Here is a 14,259-nt window from a genome sequence, read left to right on the forward strand (position 1 = left end):
CTGAGGCCGGAGAGAAGGCGTGGTCGCGTGGAGCCGCGCACGGGACGACGGCGACGACGCGAGCAACTGAAACGTCGGAGGGGAGCCGGGGGCGGCGGTACGCGTAGTAGGGTTTGGCTCATTTTTTTCTTTTTTCGTATTGGATTGTGTGCGGTAGTATATAGCTCTGTTGGGCCAGCGTCCGCCCCCCCCCCCCCCCCCCCAAAAAAAAACTCTGTTGGGAAAATCAGTTCAGACAATATAATTTTCTGATCTCTACGGTCTAGTGTACACAACCTTCAATTATTACATTTTGGATATCCAGGTATGAAGGGAAAATCAGCTCACAGGGAGTTCAGCAAAGTTCCTCTCGGGAACCAATCCGCCGTAGAGGCCGTTCAGGCGCTCTCGAGTTACAACCCTGCCACGACCACCGTCCCGCAACTCAAACAAGCGTTTGTCAGGTTTGCGGTGATGATATCTGAAGCCATGCGGTTCCAAGTGATCCGGCATCAATTCAGTGGGAGGTGGGAACAGGTGTCCTTCATCACCCGGGACCAGACAGAATATGTTGTCTTTTGGGGAAAGCTCTCCCGGCTCCTGTTGAAGTGGGCGCAAAACGGTTACAGCTCTTGGATGGTTACGACCGCGTGAACAAATCGATTGCAGAACTAGCTACACAAGAGATTGGTGTCAACGATGGACCCGATGCATTGCGCCTAGTTGATTTTCTGCTTCGCCCGACACCATGCGCCCCCGACGGCCCCCGCGGAAGTGGAACAAAGCGGCCTCTGATGAATTGCTAGTTCGTCGTCTCGATCGTCTCTTTGTAGTTAGTGCAAACAGGCTCATCGGGTTCCTGCCATGGCTAAGCCGAAGAAAAGAGATGATGGGCTTTCCTTCCTTTTTTCTCAAGAGAAAAAAACGGAAAAATAGATGGGCTTCCCTGACAGAAAAATGGGCTTGAGGCCTTCGGGCGATTGGAACCTCCACAGTCCAGCCTACAACTGAAATGCAAGGGCGCGCGGCCATTCGTTCGGCCTAGTTAGTTTGCTGTGGGCTGTCATTTGTCAAGCATTGGTTTCTTTCAACCCAAAGCCCATCTTAACTTATAACCACTCTCTGAAATACGCGCATGTCTGAACTCTACTCCTCGTCAAAACATTTCTGCCCCCCCCCCCCCCCCCTTCCCGGCTTCCAATTCCACTTGCTTACTAGTCAAAAAAACCCCACTGTTTACTCATTTCGGAAAAAAAAAACTCCACTTGTTTACTCCGGGCGACTCGCATGGACCATGCGGATTCGATCGATCCCCTCGGTTGACCAACCAGCCCCGCCGCATCCTGATCACCACCCAAACGCTTCCTCCAGACGCAAAGCCGTTTAAACAAATAAACAATCAGATAGCCATGATCGGCGACGTTCTAGTAGTAGCGGCTCCCTAATCTTCCACTCCGTATTGCTCGATCGGCACGTGGGCCCCACAGCCGCACTCGGACCCACGTGCCAGTGACAGGGAGGCCTCCACGAGCCCACGACCGACCGGGGTAGACGTCGCGCTAGCTCTTGCACGGAACCTCCGGTCCCCGTGGTCTCTCCCGCCGTCTCCTTTTTTCCACCCTCAGCCCGAGCCGAGCCCACCAGCGTCGCCGAGACGCGCCACCAACACCACAACCTGGATCCCACGAATACAAAATGCCGAGGCGGTTTGACCGTTCGGCGCAAGGCTCCAAACCCCCCAAACCGATCGACGGATGAGGTGGCTCTCGAGCGGGGGACCCCCCGTGTTCGTCACGTACACACGGGCAGTCGGGCACCGTGTGATGATACGATCCGTGTCCTGTTTCGTCAAAAGGAACAGAACGCACTGCCGCTCCTTTGCTTCGTACGCATTTCATTATTGGAGACAGGCCTCGCCCTGATTTGACGCTCCATCATCCAGCGCGCCGAGTTCACACGCGCACGTCTCAAGCATGGCAGGAAGAAAAAAAAAAGAGTGCGTCTGCGTTGCGTTGGTGCTCTGTTGCATTTACATCCCCTTGGTCGGGCCAAATTGTGGACAAGGACGTGTGGGGTTCTTTTTTTGGAGGGGGCTGTTATTAACATTTAACAATGATACTGGTTCGCATCACACGACAAGTGCGCCGTTAGATTATGCAGCCGGATCAGAATAACCTGCTGGGAGAAACTGAGTTGAGAAACTAGCTAGGGACGGGAGCCAAGAGCCAAGGACAAAGAGAAGTCTCCAGCATCCACTGCCGTCCCGTGTCGAAAAAACTAAAGAGAGCAAGGCCTGAAGGCCCCACCCAGAGAAGCAAAGGGGGGTTTTTTGGTCCTTGGATGGTCAAATCCCTCATTTGTCAGTCCTGAAAGGACAAGCATGAAATATTTTCAGGAACCTTTGAAAACCAGTCCATCCGGCAAGCTCATCAGCGCCCCCCTCTCCCTCTCCCTTCCCTCTCCGTCCCCGTCCCTGCAGCTGCGGACCCATCTTTGTATTCTTGTTCCCCTCAACAACCTGCAGCACACAGACACAGCTCCTACATATATGCCTTCACACATGTTTGTGCACAACAGTGGCACTAGTAGATCCCAGAAAGTGTAGCTACAGCACTTCTCCGACGACCCCATAGCTGCAAGAGATATCAAGATAGGGCTGAGCTGCCATTAATTCTCCCGGCCGGAGCTCCAAGATAGATGGAGGAGATGGGAGAACATATGGCCGGACCGCCGTGGGGTCTTCGGTATCGCCGGCTGATGGACATAGCGCCGGCAAGCCCAAGCGATTCAGGTACAGCCATGTGCATCCAGGAGTTCTTCCCTGTTGCAGATATGCTAGTATTGTTCAGTTAAGGCCGGAATTGGGGGCAATTCAGTTGCTAATGGTGTTGCTGCTGCTGCTGCTGCTGCTGCTGCTGCTCAGCTGCTGCAGGGCATTCCGGCTCCAAGGGGACGACCATCATGGTGTCCATCCTGGTGGTGGTCATCGCCTGCACCCTCTTCTACTGCGTCTACTGCTGGAGATGGAGGAAGCGCAACGGTGAGCTTCAGCTAGTGGTTCATTGATCGATCCAACATTTTGTTGGCTGTACCGGTTGCTGTCGTGTTAGTTATGACGAGATCGTCTCTCATGGTCCTTGCAGCTGTCAGGAGAGCTCAGATAGAGAGGCTGCGGCCGCTGTCCAACTCGGACCTGCCCATCATGGACCTCTCCTCCATCCATGAGGCCACCAACAGCTTCTCCAAGGAGAACAAGCTCGGCGAAGGCGGCTTCGGGCCCGTTTACCGGGTAATTAACTAACTGAGAACACTGTCGATTTCCAGCTTGGCTGCAGTAAAACTCTTCTTCTCTGCATGAGATCAACTGCATCGGCTGATGGGTTTGCCCGTTCAGGGTGTCCTTGCCGGCGGCGCGGAGATCGCCGTGAAGCGGCTGTCGGCGAGGTCCCGGCAGGGCGCGGCGGAGTTCCGGAACGAGGTGGAGCTGATCGCCAAGCTGCAGCACCGGAACCTGGTCCGGCTGCTGGGCTGCTGCGTCGAGCGGGACGAGAAGATGCTCATCTACGAGTACCTCCCCAACCGAAGCCTCGACGCCTTCCTCTTCGGTCAGTCATCACTCTGCTCCTGGGATGTTCCTTCCCGTCGATTCCTCCGTGAATTCCTCGCGCCAGATCATGCGTCTGGAGTCGCCGAGCACGAATGTGGTTGGGATCGGTTTGGTTGGTATGTCAGAATGTGTACAGACTGTCAGATTTGGTTGGTGGCTTGTTTGAAACTGATACGCATGCCATGCGCATGGGAGATGCACGTGGTTGCACCAAATTTTCAGCTCTTGGGCTCTGAACTCTACCTAGTTTACTGTTTTTGAGCCAATTAGGTCTACTCACGCTACTTGATCGATGCGAAATAGGTCAATGGGAAGCTAGGAACTTGCATGAAAAAAACGTGTGGCATCATGTGCGTCATGCGTGTAGCCTAGGCAAGAATTTGTAAAAAAGTTGGTGGCTACTCGATCTGACAGGTCTTCGTTGTTCTAGTTAGTTGAGAATTCTGAAACTGAAACCGTGATGGATTAACTTGTTCCCCGAATTTGTGTGTTCAGATACCCGAAAGAGTGGGCAGTTGGACTGGAAAACGAGGCAGAGCATCATCCTGGGCATCGCGCGCGGCATCCTGTACCTCCACGAGGACTCGTGCCTCAAGGTCATCCACCGGGACCTCAAGGCCAGCAACGTGCTCCTCGACAACAAGATGAACCCCAAGATCTCCGACTTCGGCATGGCCAAGATCTTCGAGGAGGAGGGCAACGAGGTGAACACGGGGCACGTCGTTGGCACATAGTAAGTGCGGTGCGATGCGACGCGACGCGACGCGGCAATCAGAGCAGGATCTCTCATTACTCATCTAGTACTAGTACACAACTTTGCCTGCTTGAGATGAGATAACCTGAAGTTCCAAAATGCAGTGGGTACATGGCTCCTGAATACGCCATGGAGGGCGTGTTCTCGGTGAAGTCGGACGTGTTCAGCTTCGGCGTCCTGGTGCTGGAGATCCTCAGCGGGCAGCGGAACGGCTCAATGTACCTTCAGGAGCACCAGCACACCCTGATCCAAGACGTAAGATCCTTTCCCCAAATCCACCAATCAATGGCAAAAACGTCTGTTCGTTTCGATCCTGACAACTGACGGTGGTGATTTTTTTTTCTTGTCTGAACTGGCGGCAGGCGTGGAAGCTGTGGAACGAGGACAGGGCGGCGGAGTTCATGGACGCGTCGCTGGCGGGGTCGTACTCGAGGGACGAGGCGTGGCGGTGCTTCCACGTCGGGCTGCTGTGCGTGCAGGAGAACCCGGAGCTCCGGCCCACCATGTCCAGCGTGGTGCTCATGCTCATCAGCGACCAGACGCAGATGCCGGCGCCGGCGCAGCCGCCGCTGTTCGCGAGGCTCAAGAAGGTGTCCGTGTCCGATTTCTCGCTCGCCATGAAGACCGAGACGACCAAGACGCAGTCCGTCAATGAGGTGTCCATCTCCATGATCGAGCCACGATGACGAGGAGCTTAACTGCCCTCTCTTTCTCTTTTATTTTCTTGCCTTCTTGGAGCTTTTTATGAGTTAAAGGTGAAAGTTGAGACGCCCACACACAGGAAGAATTACAGAACGATTAAGAGGTTGTGAGAGAAACAGCAGCAGCAACATAGAATCCTTGGGAGCAGGCAAAGATTGTTTCGTTCTTTAAGCGATGGCAACGGACACTTCTGTAAATACTTCTGCGTGCGGTCTTGACAAAATATCTCGCGACCTGCGATGAAACAGAAAAGCATTCAGATTTTATTGCAGGAAAATCTTGCAACCATGACACATCCAGCAAGAAAATTCTTCGAAATCACAAAGAAAAAGGATCACATTTGATGGTAAAGGTGAACAATGCAGAGCTAACACATACCCTTTCACCTGTAGGCTGTAGTGGGGTATTTGATTGATGCGTACGACTAAAATCAAAAGAAAAGGAAGCGACCGGTGCCGACTTGGCCTTGTTTTCTCACAACGTCAAAGAAAAATCCGCAAGCATCCAAGCACGCGCACCATCAGAGGCTTTCAACTAGCGCTCCCGATGATCCATCGTTGAGCGAACCTCACGTCCAACTACTCCACCTCATGACGCCACCGCCGGCGGCCAACACGCACCTACCCCAACCAACCGCCCGTCCACACTCCACACACGCGCGCTGCGCGGTGTAAAAAGTTCAGATAAAAATTCTGCTGCCGGCTCAGGCGTCGGCGTCGTCGTCGGCATCTACTCGGCGCATGCGGCCGACGGCGACCCGAGTCATCAGCGGCGCCATCGTATGCTCGTGCCGGATGGGTCCGGCCCGTGACCTGTCTGTCTGCGCGTGTGTGAGATCGTTCAGGGTCCGGACATATGTCGCTGCCGTGGAAGCTTCTCCGGTCAGGGGCGCCCGTCACGATGATTGTCCGGCCGCGACCGTGACGCCGGGAGGGGGAGTGAAAGGGACCTCGCATGTTCGCCTCTCCTCCGATGCGCGCCTTAACTGCGCTTCGCCTTCGTCGCGACGCATCTCCGCGACAGTTCGATGGATGATGGATCTCATCTGAATTCAGAACCTACTGAGCACTTGGGCAGGGAGATCTCGGATCTCGGCGTTCCAAACGTTGCCTAAAACTCCGCGATTTTGCCCAGCAGATTCAGACCAGCCCGGGCAGGCGGGCACGAGCGATGGAACGAGGAGCCCGCGGGAGGCATGCGGAAGCCGGAAGCGGAGGAACGATTGCAACGTAAGGACAGTTTGGCCGCCCGCGCACCTACCCTGCTCGCCCGTCGTTCTGCGCGATTGCGATCGATGGCATACTCGCATCGATAATCTTACGCTCGTGCGCGCGGCCTCGCCAATCGCACGGCCTCTTCTTTTCTCTCTCTCTCTCTCTGCTCGGCTTGGTTGCCTTGTTGACGGTGGCGTGGCGGCGCGGCCACGTGATTGCCGGTTGAAACCCAGAACGGTTTGGCCGCCGACGAGTGCCGCGATTGACGGCCGCTATTACTAGTAGTCTTTCGTACTGCGCAGGCGACCGGAGCGCCGGAGCCGGAGGAGCAGAGTGTTTCACTGTTCCCTTTCATGTCCCTTTCCAGGAGCAGAAGAAAGGACAAAAGAGAGCGCACACAGCCGGTGTACAGTGAATTAGTGGTAGTACGTCTCCAGTACGTCAAGGTCGGATGATGATTTGAGTGATTGACTGGTTCGTGCGACGCCAAGCAAAGAGATCGCGCCACGGATACAAGTATACAATGTCAGAGTCATTAGTCCAGATTTGCTTGAAGAGCTCTTACAGTCTTCTTCAAAGGTTATCATTAGAAACTGCAAAATACGAAGTGAAACGAGACTGCGAAATAATGAAAGAGCCAGTTCAATATTCCCCCTACTTTGCTTAAAGCACACAAAGAATTTGTATAGCATTTGAGAGAGATGATCATCTGAACAGCAGGGTTTCTCAACAATTTGATCCGGTCAGCGTTAGAAGCACAAGGGCTACTCCCCAATGGAAGACCAGAACCGCCAGTTGAGCCCCCGCCAAGCATAGCACAGGCAGCGAGCCGCGACCGGGAGGACTGGAGGAGCAAAGCACCTGAACATCGCGCAGAGGATCTGACATCCGTGGCGGCGTCCGAGCCAGAGCAGCTGTTTTTTTTACTAAAGCTGCTGGCGGCTGTGGAGGCGGAGTGTCATGAATCGTGGGTAACCAGCAGGCTGTATGGGCTCCAGTGGGCCGTGTTGTGTCGTTTAAGCTGTTGGCTATGAGTAGCCGTGTTTGGGCTGTTCAACAGCTGGTTTCTTTACTTCAAAAAAAAAAAAGCTGGTTTCGGCGGGATGGAGTATTGGTTGCTGTGTGCCAGGCAGCTCGCCGGCCAGGCAGCACCATTCCACTCCAGGCTGACGAAATCCAATGTCTGAAATTGCTGCCGGAGGCAGGCAGCTTTTTCAAGTTCCAACCAAACAAGCCCTTCCCTCCGCTTAAAACGAGAACCCGACAACCGGTTATGGAATAACATTCAGGAATACTCTCCTTCCTCTGAACATTTCTTTTCTGCTCTGAAGCTTCCCGTTCTGTTCTGAAGCTTCCTCTCTTCCGCCATTGTTTCCCATTCTACCTATCAGGTCCCGTACAATGAGCTCCTGCTGCTTGCGCTGCTGACTTGCTCGTCGTCGTCGGGGAGCCGCCGCTGAGGCGCACGGGCCGGTGGATCCACGCCTGAGGATCACCGTCCACAAGGCCCTGCTTGGGCCGTAATCGTAAAGCGGCAGGCTTGTTGAAGGCAATAGGGCCCAATTCATCGTGATGCCATGGTACCAGTTATCCTGACAGTGCACTCTGCAGCCCTATCAAAAAAAAGACAGTGTTTAGTTTAAGAAAAAAAAGACAGTGCACTCTCTCTGCGGCCAGATTAGCCTTGTTGTTTCTGTCTTTGCGGTGGAAGGAACAGCAAACCGGCCGGAAGTAGCCGTGAGTCATATGATGGAAGCAAAGTCGCAGGAATCTGCAGGGGCGAGGAGGGCAGGGCAACAACCAGGCAGCAAAAACATTCCGTCGCGGCCTCGTCCCCGTCTCGCTTGAAGCGCCCGGCGCCTCCGCCCGTGACCGACAGCCGCCGCAGGCGTCCACGCACGAAAATTAAGCCGGGAGCGACGTGGCTTGTGCGGCTTTTAAGATGGACCCGCCACGCGCCTTGCGCGGTTGCGCTCTCTCGCCTGCCCGCGCCGGGCGGGCCTCCCGTCCCCCGCCCCAGCTCACGCACATGCAGTCACGCCATCACGCGCGCCGGGTGAGCGAGATCAGATCAGCTCAACCCCACGCACGCGTGCTCCACTGCTCCCCAGTCCAGAAGACCAGAACGCGCTCGGTGGGATGGAGCGTTCGCGCTGCGCTTGACGGTATCCGCCGCGGGGCGCAGGCAGCAGGCTCGGTGGCCGCTCCGCCGTGTCGCTTCCGCCGCGCGGTTCCGCGGAACGAAGGCAGCGGCAGCGTGGTTCGCCGCCGCTTTTTACTGGGTGCGCGCGCGGCGCGCAGGCACCTTTTGCTCGCGGCGGCCTTTTGGCTGGCTGCCTGCTCCGTTGCCTGATTCCACGCGCCGGCGTGTGCTGCCGTCGCGACCGTTTTGGGCGCCGCGTTCCATCCTCCGAGTCAGGGTTGGCCTTCGTCTCTTCCTGTCGCTCCATCTGCCTGCCTACCCTCTGGCCTCTGAACCCTTTTTCACTGTCTTTGGCGAACGTCATCATCCTTTTTTTATAGGCGAAATTTGTCTACAGAACACTCTCAAATCGTGATTTTGTGCGTTGCACATTCCACTCCCTGAATTAGTCTACAACACACCTTGAGTGGAAAATTTTGTGTGTGGCACATTGACTCCATTAAACAACTCATTTTCAATCTGAGTGGTGAAAAAATATGACCCGAAAAGACTAAAATACCCCTGTATTTCCTCCACCGGGACCCTATCCTTTCGATTCTTATCCATTCACGGTGGAGGAGCTAAGACCTGGGGCTGGGGCTGGGACGGCCGTCGCCGCCACCTCGGAGCGCACGGGGCACGGGGTTCTCCGGCGTGGTCTCGTCGTCCACGAGCTCGCAGCGGATGGCCGGGTCCACCTCCTCGCCGCGGAGCTCAGGGGAGCAGATGTGGTCGGCTCGCGCGGCCGGCACAGGGGAGCGCCGGCGGTCAGCGTGCGGGAGCGCCGGCGGTCGGTGCGTGGGAGCAGATCCGGGGTGCGCGCGGCTCCACCTCCGGCGGCGGCCTCAGCGGCTCCACTTCCGGCGGCTGCGGCGACGGGACTTCAGGGTTGGACGGCATGGTCGGGATCTCCGGCGCCGATGTGCAGCCCCGCGCGGGGAGCGGCGGCGGTCGGCGCCATGGCCTGCGCCATCAGGGACGTGTAGGCGGACGCCGCGCCGTCCCCTAGCGCCGGCTCGAACGACGCCGCCACGTGCCCTAGCTCGCCGAAGTAGCGCTCCTGCCGGCTCTCCAGCTGCAAGCGATTCGCCATGGCTTTCCTTTTTTTTTTGTAACCAGCAAATTACAATGGAACGCAAGAACTGTAACAGCATGTTACCTCGCTGAGCAGGCCGAGGAGCTTGGCCTGGATGCCGTCGCCGTCGTTCATGGCCGCGCGACGCGCCGCCCGGTGGTGACCGCCGGCATCAAGCCGCTTCTGCTTGTCTGCGGCCGCCTCCTCATCGCCCGCGCCAGCCGCCAGGTCGGCCATGCGCACCACCTCACCCAGCAGCTCCTGCGCCGGCTTCAAGTACTGGGAGCCGCGCAGGACGGACATCGTGGCCGGTGCCGGCGCGATGACACAGGAGCAGCGGCGGTCGTCGGTGGCCGGGCCGAGAGGCCCGAGAGTCAGGAGCAGCGGGCTAGCGCCGTTCGACGACGAGCCATCGTCCTCCTGACGGCGGTGGTCGTCGCAACGGCAGCACTGCTCAAGCCGGAAAGGCGAAGAGAGAAGAAGAGAGGTGAGGAAGACGACGACAACAGCAAAGGGCAAAACAGTCCTATTATCTAACCTCACAGTTGATAATGAATAGTTTATGGGATACAATGTGCGCGGTAGACCAAATGGTGCTTTGGCGGTGTGCGAGAAACAAAATCGACTTTGACAGTATGTTCTACACAAAATCATATTTTCGCAGTGTCCTGTGGACAAATTTCCCTTTTTATAGACGTGGCGAGTACGTTTTGTTCGCGGAATACTACCAAACGACGAGTAGATGATGGGTGACATGATTAGAAGGAGTAGGGGTGTTCAGGGAGACAGGGAGAGGAAGCAAGCAATGGGCGCGTGCATTATCAGTTTATCACGGGATGAGAGTTGAGAGGTGCTCTAGCGCTCGCTTTCTGTCAGCTTAGGTATTCAGGCGCGTGTGATGTTGAGGGGGTGTTTAGAAACAGGGACTTCAAAAAAATCCTAGGGACTTTTTAGTATTTAGAAGTATTAAATAAATATTAATTATAAAACTAACTGCAGAACCCTGGGGCTAAACTGCGAGACGAATCTAATGAGGTATCTTAATCTATGATTAGCGAATGGTTACTGTAGCATCACTGTAGCAAATTATGAATTAATTAGGCTCATTAGATTCGTCTCGCGAAAAAGCACTCAGCTGTCAAAAAATAGTAAGATTCCTTTTGATGTGATAGGGACTTTTGAAAAAAGTCCTGTAGCCAAACTAGGCCTGAGTAGTCCCCGCTTTCCGCTTTGTACAGATACTGCGGGAACTGAGACTGAGAACAAGCACGCGTGGCTGGACACTCTTTTTTACTCACACAACAATATCCTGTCTTGTCTAGTCTGTCCTGAGATAATCAGTGTCCGTCCGGCGGTCCAGGGTCCGGCCTCCAGCCTGGTTGAGACTTGAGAGCGATAGACCATACCCACAGCTCTACAAGGGCACAAGTCTACGGTCTGCTCATTGAACAATCAGAGAGTAAAGCAATGCCAAAAATGGGGGTATTAGTCCTCACAAATGAGAGCAGCAGAGTGTGACTTGCAGAGTGATATATAGTACGGTGCAAATGGACACCATCAAGCCAGAGGATACTGTGCTGCAGAAAATGAGAAGCGAAAGAAAAAATCAAATCGACAGGTACTTCTATGATGTTAAGTTCTATTTACCCTATGCAAAGCAAAGAATCTCGATTCTTAAGTAATAAACAGCCGTAAATTGCAACGAGCTTTTGCAAAAGGCTGCAGCCGTCCGGGGCCATTAGGCTAGTTTCAGTGGAAGTTTCATGGACACAGTTGCCTAGACTGAGAACTATGTAATTGTGCCAGATGAGTTTCATGGTGATGAAACTCTCCTCACATCTCATGAAACTCTAGCCTTTTCTCTCCTTACCATGTCAGCAAAAATAGTGGTATTTAATGTTATGAAATTCTCCATGAAACTTCCATTAAGACTGACCTTAACAACCACACGCTACCATGCCATCATGCTTTCTCTTCTCTGGCTCAGAAACGACCGCAAAACCCACAGCGTCCTCTCATCATGCCCTCCATATAGACCTTCCTATCTTCCATCAGTGATCACTCGCGCTCGGCCCTCCGCCACCCTCCCAGACCAACCGCCAAACCCACGCGCGTGCACCGGCGCGCACGCGCGCGCGCCGCGACCGCGAGCGATGCCTCCCCTTCGCCGCGGCGCGGGCACCGTCGTGCTGCTGCTGCTCCACTACGCGGCCGCGTCCCACCTCCTGTCGTGCGCCGCCGCGGGCACGTTGCCGGACCCGGCGCCGCTCGACCCGGCGCTGGTCTTCCCCTCGGCGACCCCCGTGCAGCCCGCCGCCGCCACTGCCGAGGGCACGATCCCGGCGTTTCCGGAGCAGTCGGACTCCCTGGCGGGGTCCTCGGCCACGTGCCCGCTCGCCCCCGCCCCGGCGCTCCTCCCGGCCGTGCGGTCCGCCTGCGACGCCGACGACGGCGAGCTCCCGCCGAGGCTGCGCTGCTGCCCCGCGCTCGCCGCGTGGCTCTTCGCCGCCTACGCGCCCGCCGCGCTGTCGCAGCGGGCCCCCGCGAGGCCGACCCCGGCCGCCGCCGCCGTGGATATGCCGCTGCCGCCGGACGACTCCGAGGCGTGCGCGGGCGCCGCGGACCGCGCGCTGCGTGCGGGGGGCGCCGCGCTGCCCCGCCCGCCGGGCGGCAACGGGACGTGCGACGTGGCGTTCTGCTACTGCGGGGTGAGGCTGAGGCGGCTCGCGTGCGGACCCGCGCCGGCGGACGGCAGGCTGTGGGCCCCCGCGGACGCCGCGGCGAGGAGGATGGAGAGGGACTGCGGGCAGGCGGGGACGCCCGGCTGCTCCAAATGCCTTCGTGCTCTTGCCACGGTGAGATCGAATATCTGATGCGAAATGCGATCGCCTGAAATAAAACCTGAAAGGTTCGTGCAGGAACATTGAACTCGCTAACTAGCAGTAGCTGGGCACAGAATGACAGAAACCGATAACAAATTCTGCTTCCGTCCGTTCACTACTCATCAAATGGTCCGTTCACTTCCATTTCGAGTTCTGATTTTCAGAATGACACTAGGTGTCATGCACGGAGGGCAGGGTAGCTAGGGCACGCACACTCGGCATGCTTCATTGATCATACTGAAGAGCACCAGACAGACACAACCACACTGCGCATTCTCCATAAGTTATGTCCATATTCAGATCTATTGCTTGCCTGACATGCTTAATGCTTTTGAGACGACATGGCGTCTAATCCAAGTCTTGGACGGATCGACACTTCACCCACGGGGCTACAGTAGCTAGTGTCTCGCGGTGCACAGCCTCGGCACTGCCTATATCTAGTTGTTAGCATGATTGGGGTGTGACTGCGTGAGCGAGTGAGTGGCCGGAAATCATGAGATCTGAAACCCTGGCCTGTTGGGTACGTAGGGCCTGGAGAATGATTTGCTGGAACATGCCTCCACTGCCCACTTTGATTGCCTCAGCGTTTGGCCCCAGAGATGAACTCCTTTCTTCCCTGAAAAGCCACTAGAAGAATCATATCATTTGCTTTGTAGACAGACAGATCATTCGGCCGTTCTAATTTCTAACTAATATCTCGGGTGGCTTCTATCTTTATCCACAGACGAGTTAGGCTTGGTTTTCGAGACATGACGCTGTATGCACATGAAGATTAGCAGTATAACTGTACACGTGTCCTGCCTGCTGGCTACTTCCAGAGGCGTGTCAGTGTTTGGCGAGTTTAAATCCACGTGTGCCAACAGCAGCGGGCTTTGTCTCGTCTCTGAATTCATCATAAATCTAATGCCGTCTGCTAACGGAAGGTAAATTTCAAGTTTTACCATGTTCATGTTCGCCGTGGAAGTGTGGATCCACGTCGTTCATTCGGTCATGTCGTAACTTGCACGCCATGCGCATTCCCCGTCTTTACCTACCGAATTCCATGAGTCAAACTTGAGGTCAACATGCAAGTGTCTTGTCATTGCAGATAAAGCCCAACAGTCCCGGTGGTGGCGCGGAGGCGGCGGCGGCGCCGGCGGCGAAGGGGAAGAAGCCGGCCGGCCGGCCGAGCGAGAGCGACGGGCGGGACTGCGAGCTCATGGGGCTCATGTGGCTGCTGCAGCGCAACGCCACGCGCTACGGCGCGGCGGCCGCGGCCGTGATCCAGGCCCTGATGGCCGCGGACGAGGCCTCCGCCGCGGGCGTCGCGGTGCCGGCGGCGGCCGACGGCGCGGGGCCGGCCGCGGCGTGCTCGCTTCCCATGGACGACATGCCCCTCCCGGCCGAGTACGCGCAGCTCAACAGGGCCAGCGGCAAGCCTGGCCTCCGCTGCTCCCACCTAGTTCTCCTGCTCGCCGTTCTGAGCTTCCGTGCTGCCTACTCGCTGTAGCAGTGGGTCTGTGACGAACGAGTTTAATTTTTTGTTACATGCTTCATTGAGCTCGTGCTGTTGCTCCCTGTTAGTTCTATATAGGAGTAGTAAATTTCTAACAGCCTCTTGAATCCTGACACATACCGACCTATCCTCGCGGCCTCCTGAGGACTAGAGGCTGGAGCGACACGATCAATTTGATGGACTGAACGCTGAAGTTTGGCTTGCAAGCAGCGAGTAGCCACAAATCCATGTGCTGGATGCCTGGATCCTCCAATTTTCACCATTCGTTCTGAACTACTAGTACTAGCCCCAAAGATCTTAACTAACGCAGTTTTCAGGCAGCTTTGTGTGCGCGCACCAAATCACGCACGGTCATCTCGAGCCAGACGA

At 56.0% G+C, this 14,259-nt stretch overlaps 3 protein-coding genes across 3 annotated transcripts in view; 1 reads left to right on the plus strand and 2 right to left on the minus strand.

Moving 5' to 3' along the window:
- Positions 1 to 2,415: 2,415 nt before the first annotated feature.
- LOC120649879 (cysteine-rich receptor-like protein kinase 10) lies at positions 2,416 to 5,235 on the plus strand. Its single transcript, XM_039926795.1, has 7 exons — positions 2,416 to 2,770; positions 2,903 to 3,019; positions 3,123 to 3,268; positions 3,374 to 3,584; positions 4,082 to 4,319; positions 4,445 to 4,595; positions 4,703 to 5,235. Exons 1-7 carry the CDS (start codon positions 2,677 to 2,679, stop codon positions 5,024 to 5,026), a joined length of 1,281 nt encoding a protein of 426 aa, XP_039782729.1. The 5' UTR covers positions 2,416 to 2,676; the 3' UTR covers positions 5,027 to 5,235.
- A 3,509-nt stretch (positions 5,236 to 8,744) lies between these two features.
- On the minus strand, positions 8,745 to 10,207 carry LOC120649888. The gene is made up of 2 exons (XM_039926807.1): positions 9,598 to 10,207; positions 8,745 to 9,513 (listed from the first exon to the last, which is right to left on the minus strand). The coding sequence occupies exons 1-2, from the start codon at positions 10,165 to 10,167 to the stop codon at positions 9,322 to 9,324; spliced, it is 762 nt and encodes a 253-aa protein (XP_039782741.1). The 5' UTR covers positions 10,168 to 10,207; the 3' UTR covers positions 8,745 to 9,321.
- Positions 10,208 to 10,788: 581 nt separating this feature from the next.
- Positions 10,789 to 14,259, minus strand: part of LOC120649918 — a 30,745-nt gene continuing 27,274 nt past the window's right edge. Inside the window, exons 10-11 of the mRNA XM_039926882.1 lie at positions 11,010 to 11,090; positions 10,789 to 10,927 (exon numbers count right to left, since the gene is read on the minus strand). Coding sequence (XP_039782816.1) covers positions 10,804 to 10,927; positions 11,010 to 11,090 — 205 coding nt within the window. The 3' untranslated portion in view covers positions 10,789 to 10,803. The remainder of the gene's footprint in view (positions 10,928 to 11,009; positions 11,091 to 14,259) is intronic.

The sequence above is a fragment of the Panicum virgatum genome, chromosome 1K, assembly GCF_016808335.1.
Source record: "Panicum virgatum strain AP13 chromosome 1K, P.virgatum_v5, whole genome shotgun sequence".
In the NCBI taxonomy this organism is placed as follows: Eukaryota; Viridiplantae; Streptophyta; class Magnoliopsida; order Poales; family Poaceae; genus Panicum; species Panicum virgatum.

What these genes read in the sequence shown, in the direction of transcription:
- LOC120649879 (XM_039926795.1), top strand. Translation starts at nt 2,677, where the DNA reads ATGGAGGAGATGGGAGAACATATGGCCGGACCGCCGTGGGGTCTTCGG. An exon ending in GCTTCGGGCCCGTTTACCGG is followed by an intron (nt 3,269 to 3,373) that starts GTAATTAACTAA and finishes TTGCCCGTTCAG; the next exon opens with GGTGTCCTTGCCGGCGGCGC. An exon ending in GGGCACGTCGTTGGCACATA is followed by an intron (nt 4,320 to 4,444) that starts GTAAGTGCGGTG and finishes TCCAAAATGCAG; the next exon opens with TGGGTACATGGCTCCTGAAT.
- LOC120649888 (XM_039926807.1), bottom strand. Translation starts at nt 10,167, where the DNA reads ATGATTTTGTGTAGAACATACTGTCAAAGTCGATTTTGTTTCTCGCAC. An exon ending in TCCTCGGCCTGCTCAGCGAG is followed by an intron (nt 9,514 to 9,597) that starts GTAACATGCTGT and finishes AATCGCTTGCAG; the next exon opens with CTGGAGAGCCGGCAGGAGCG.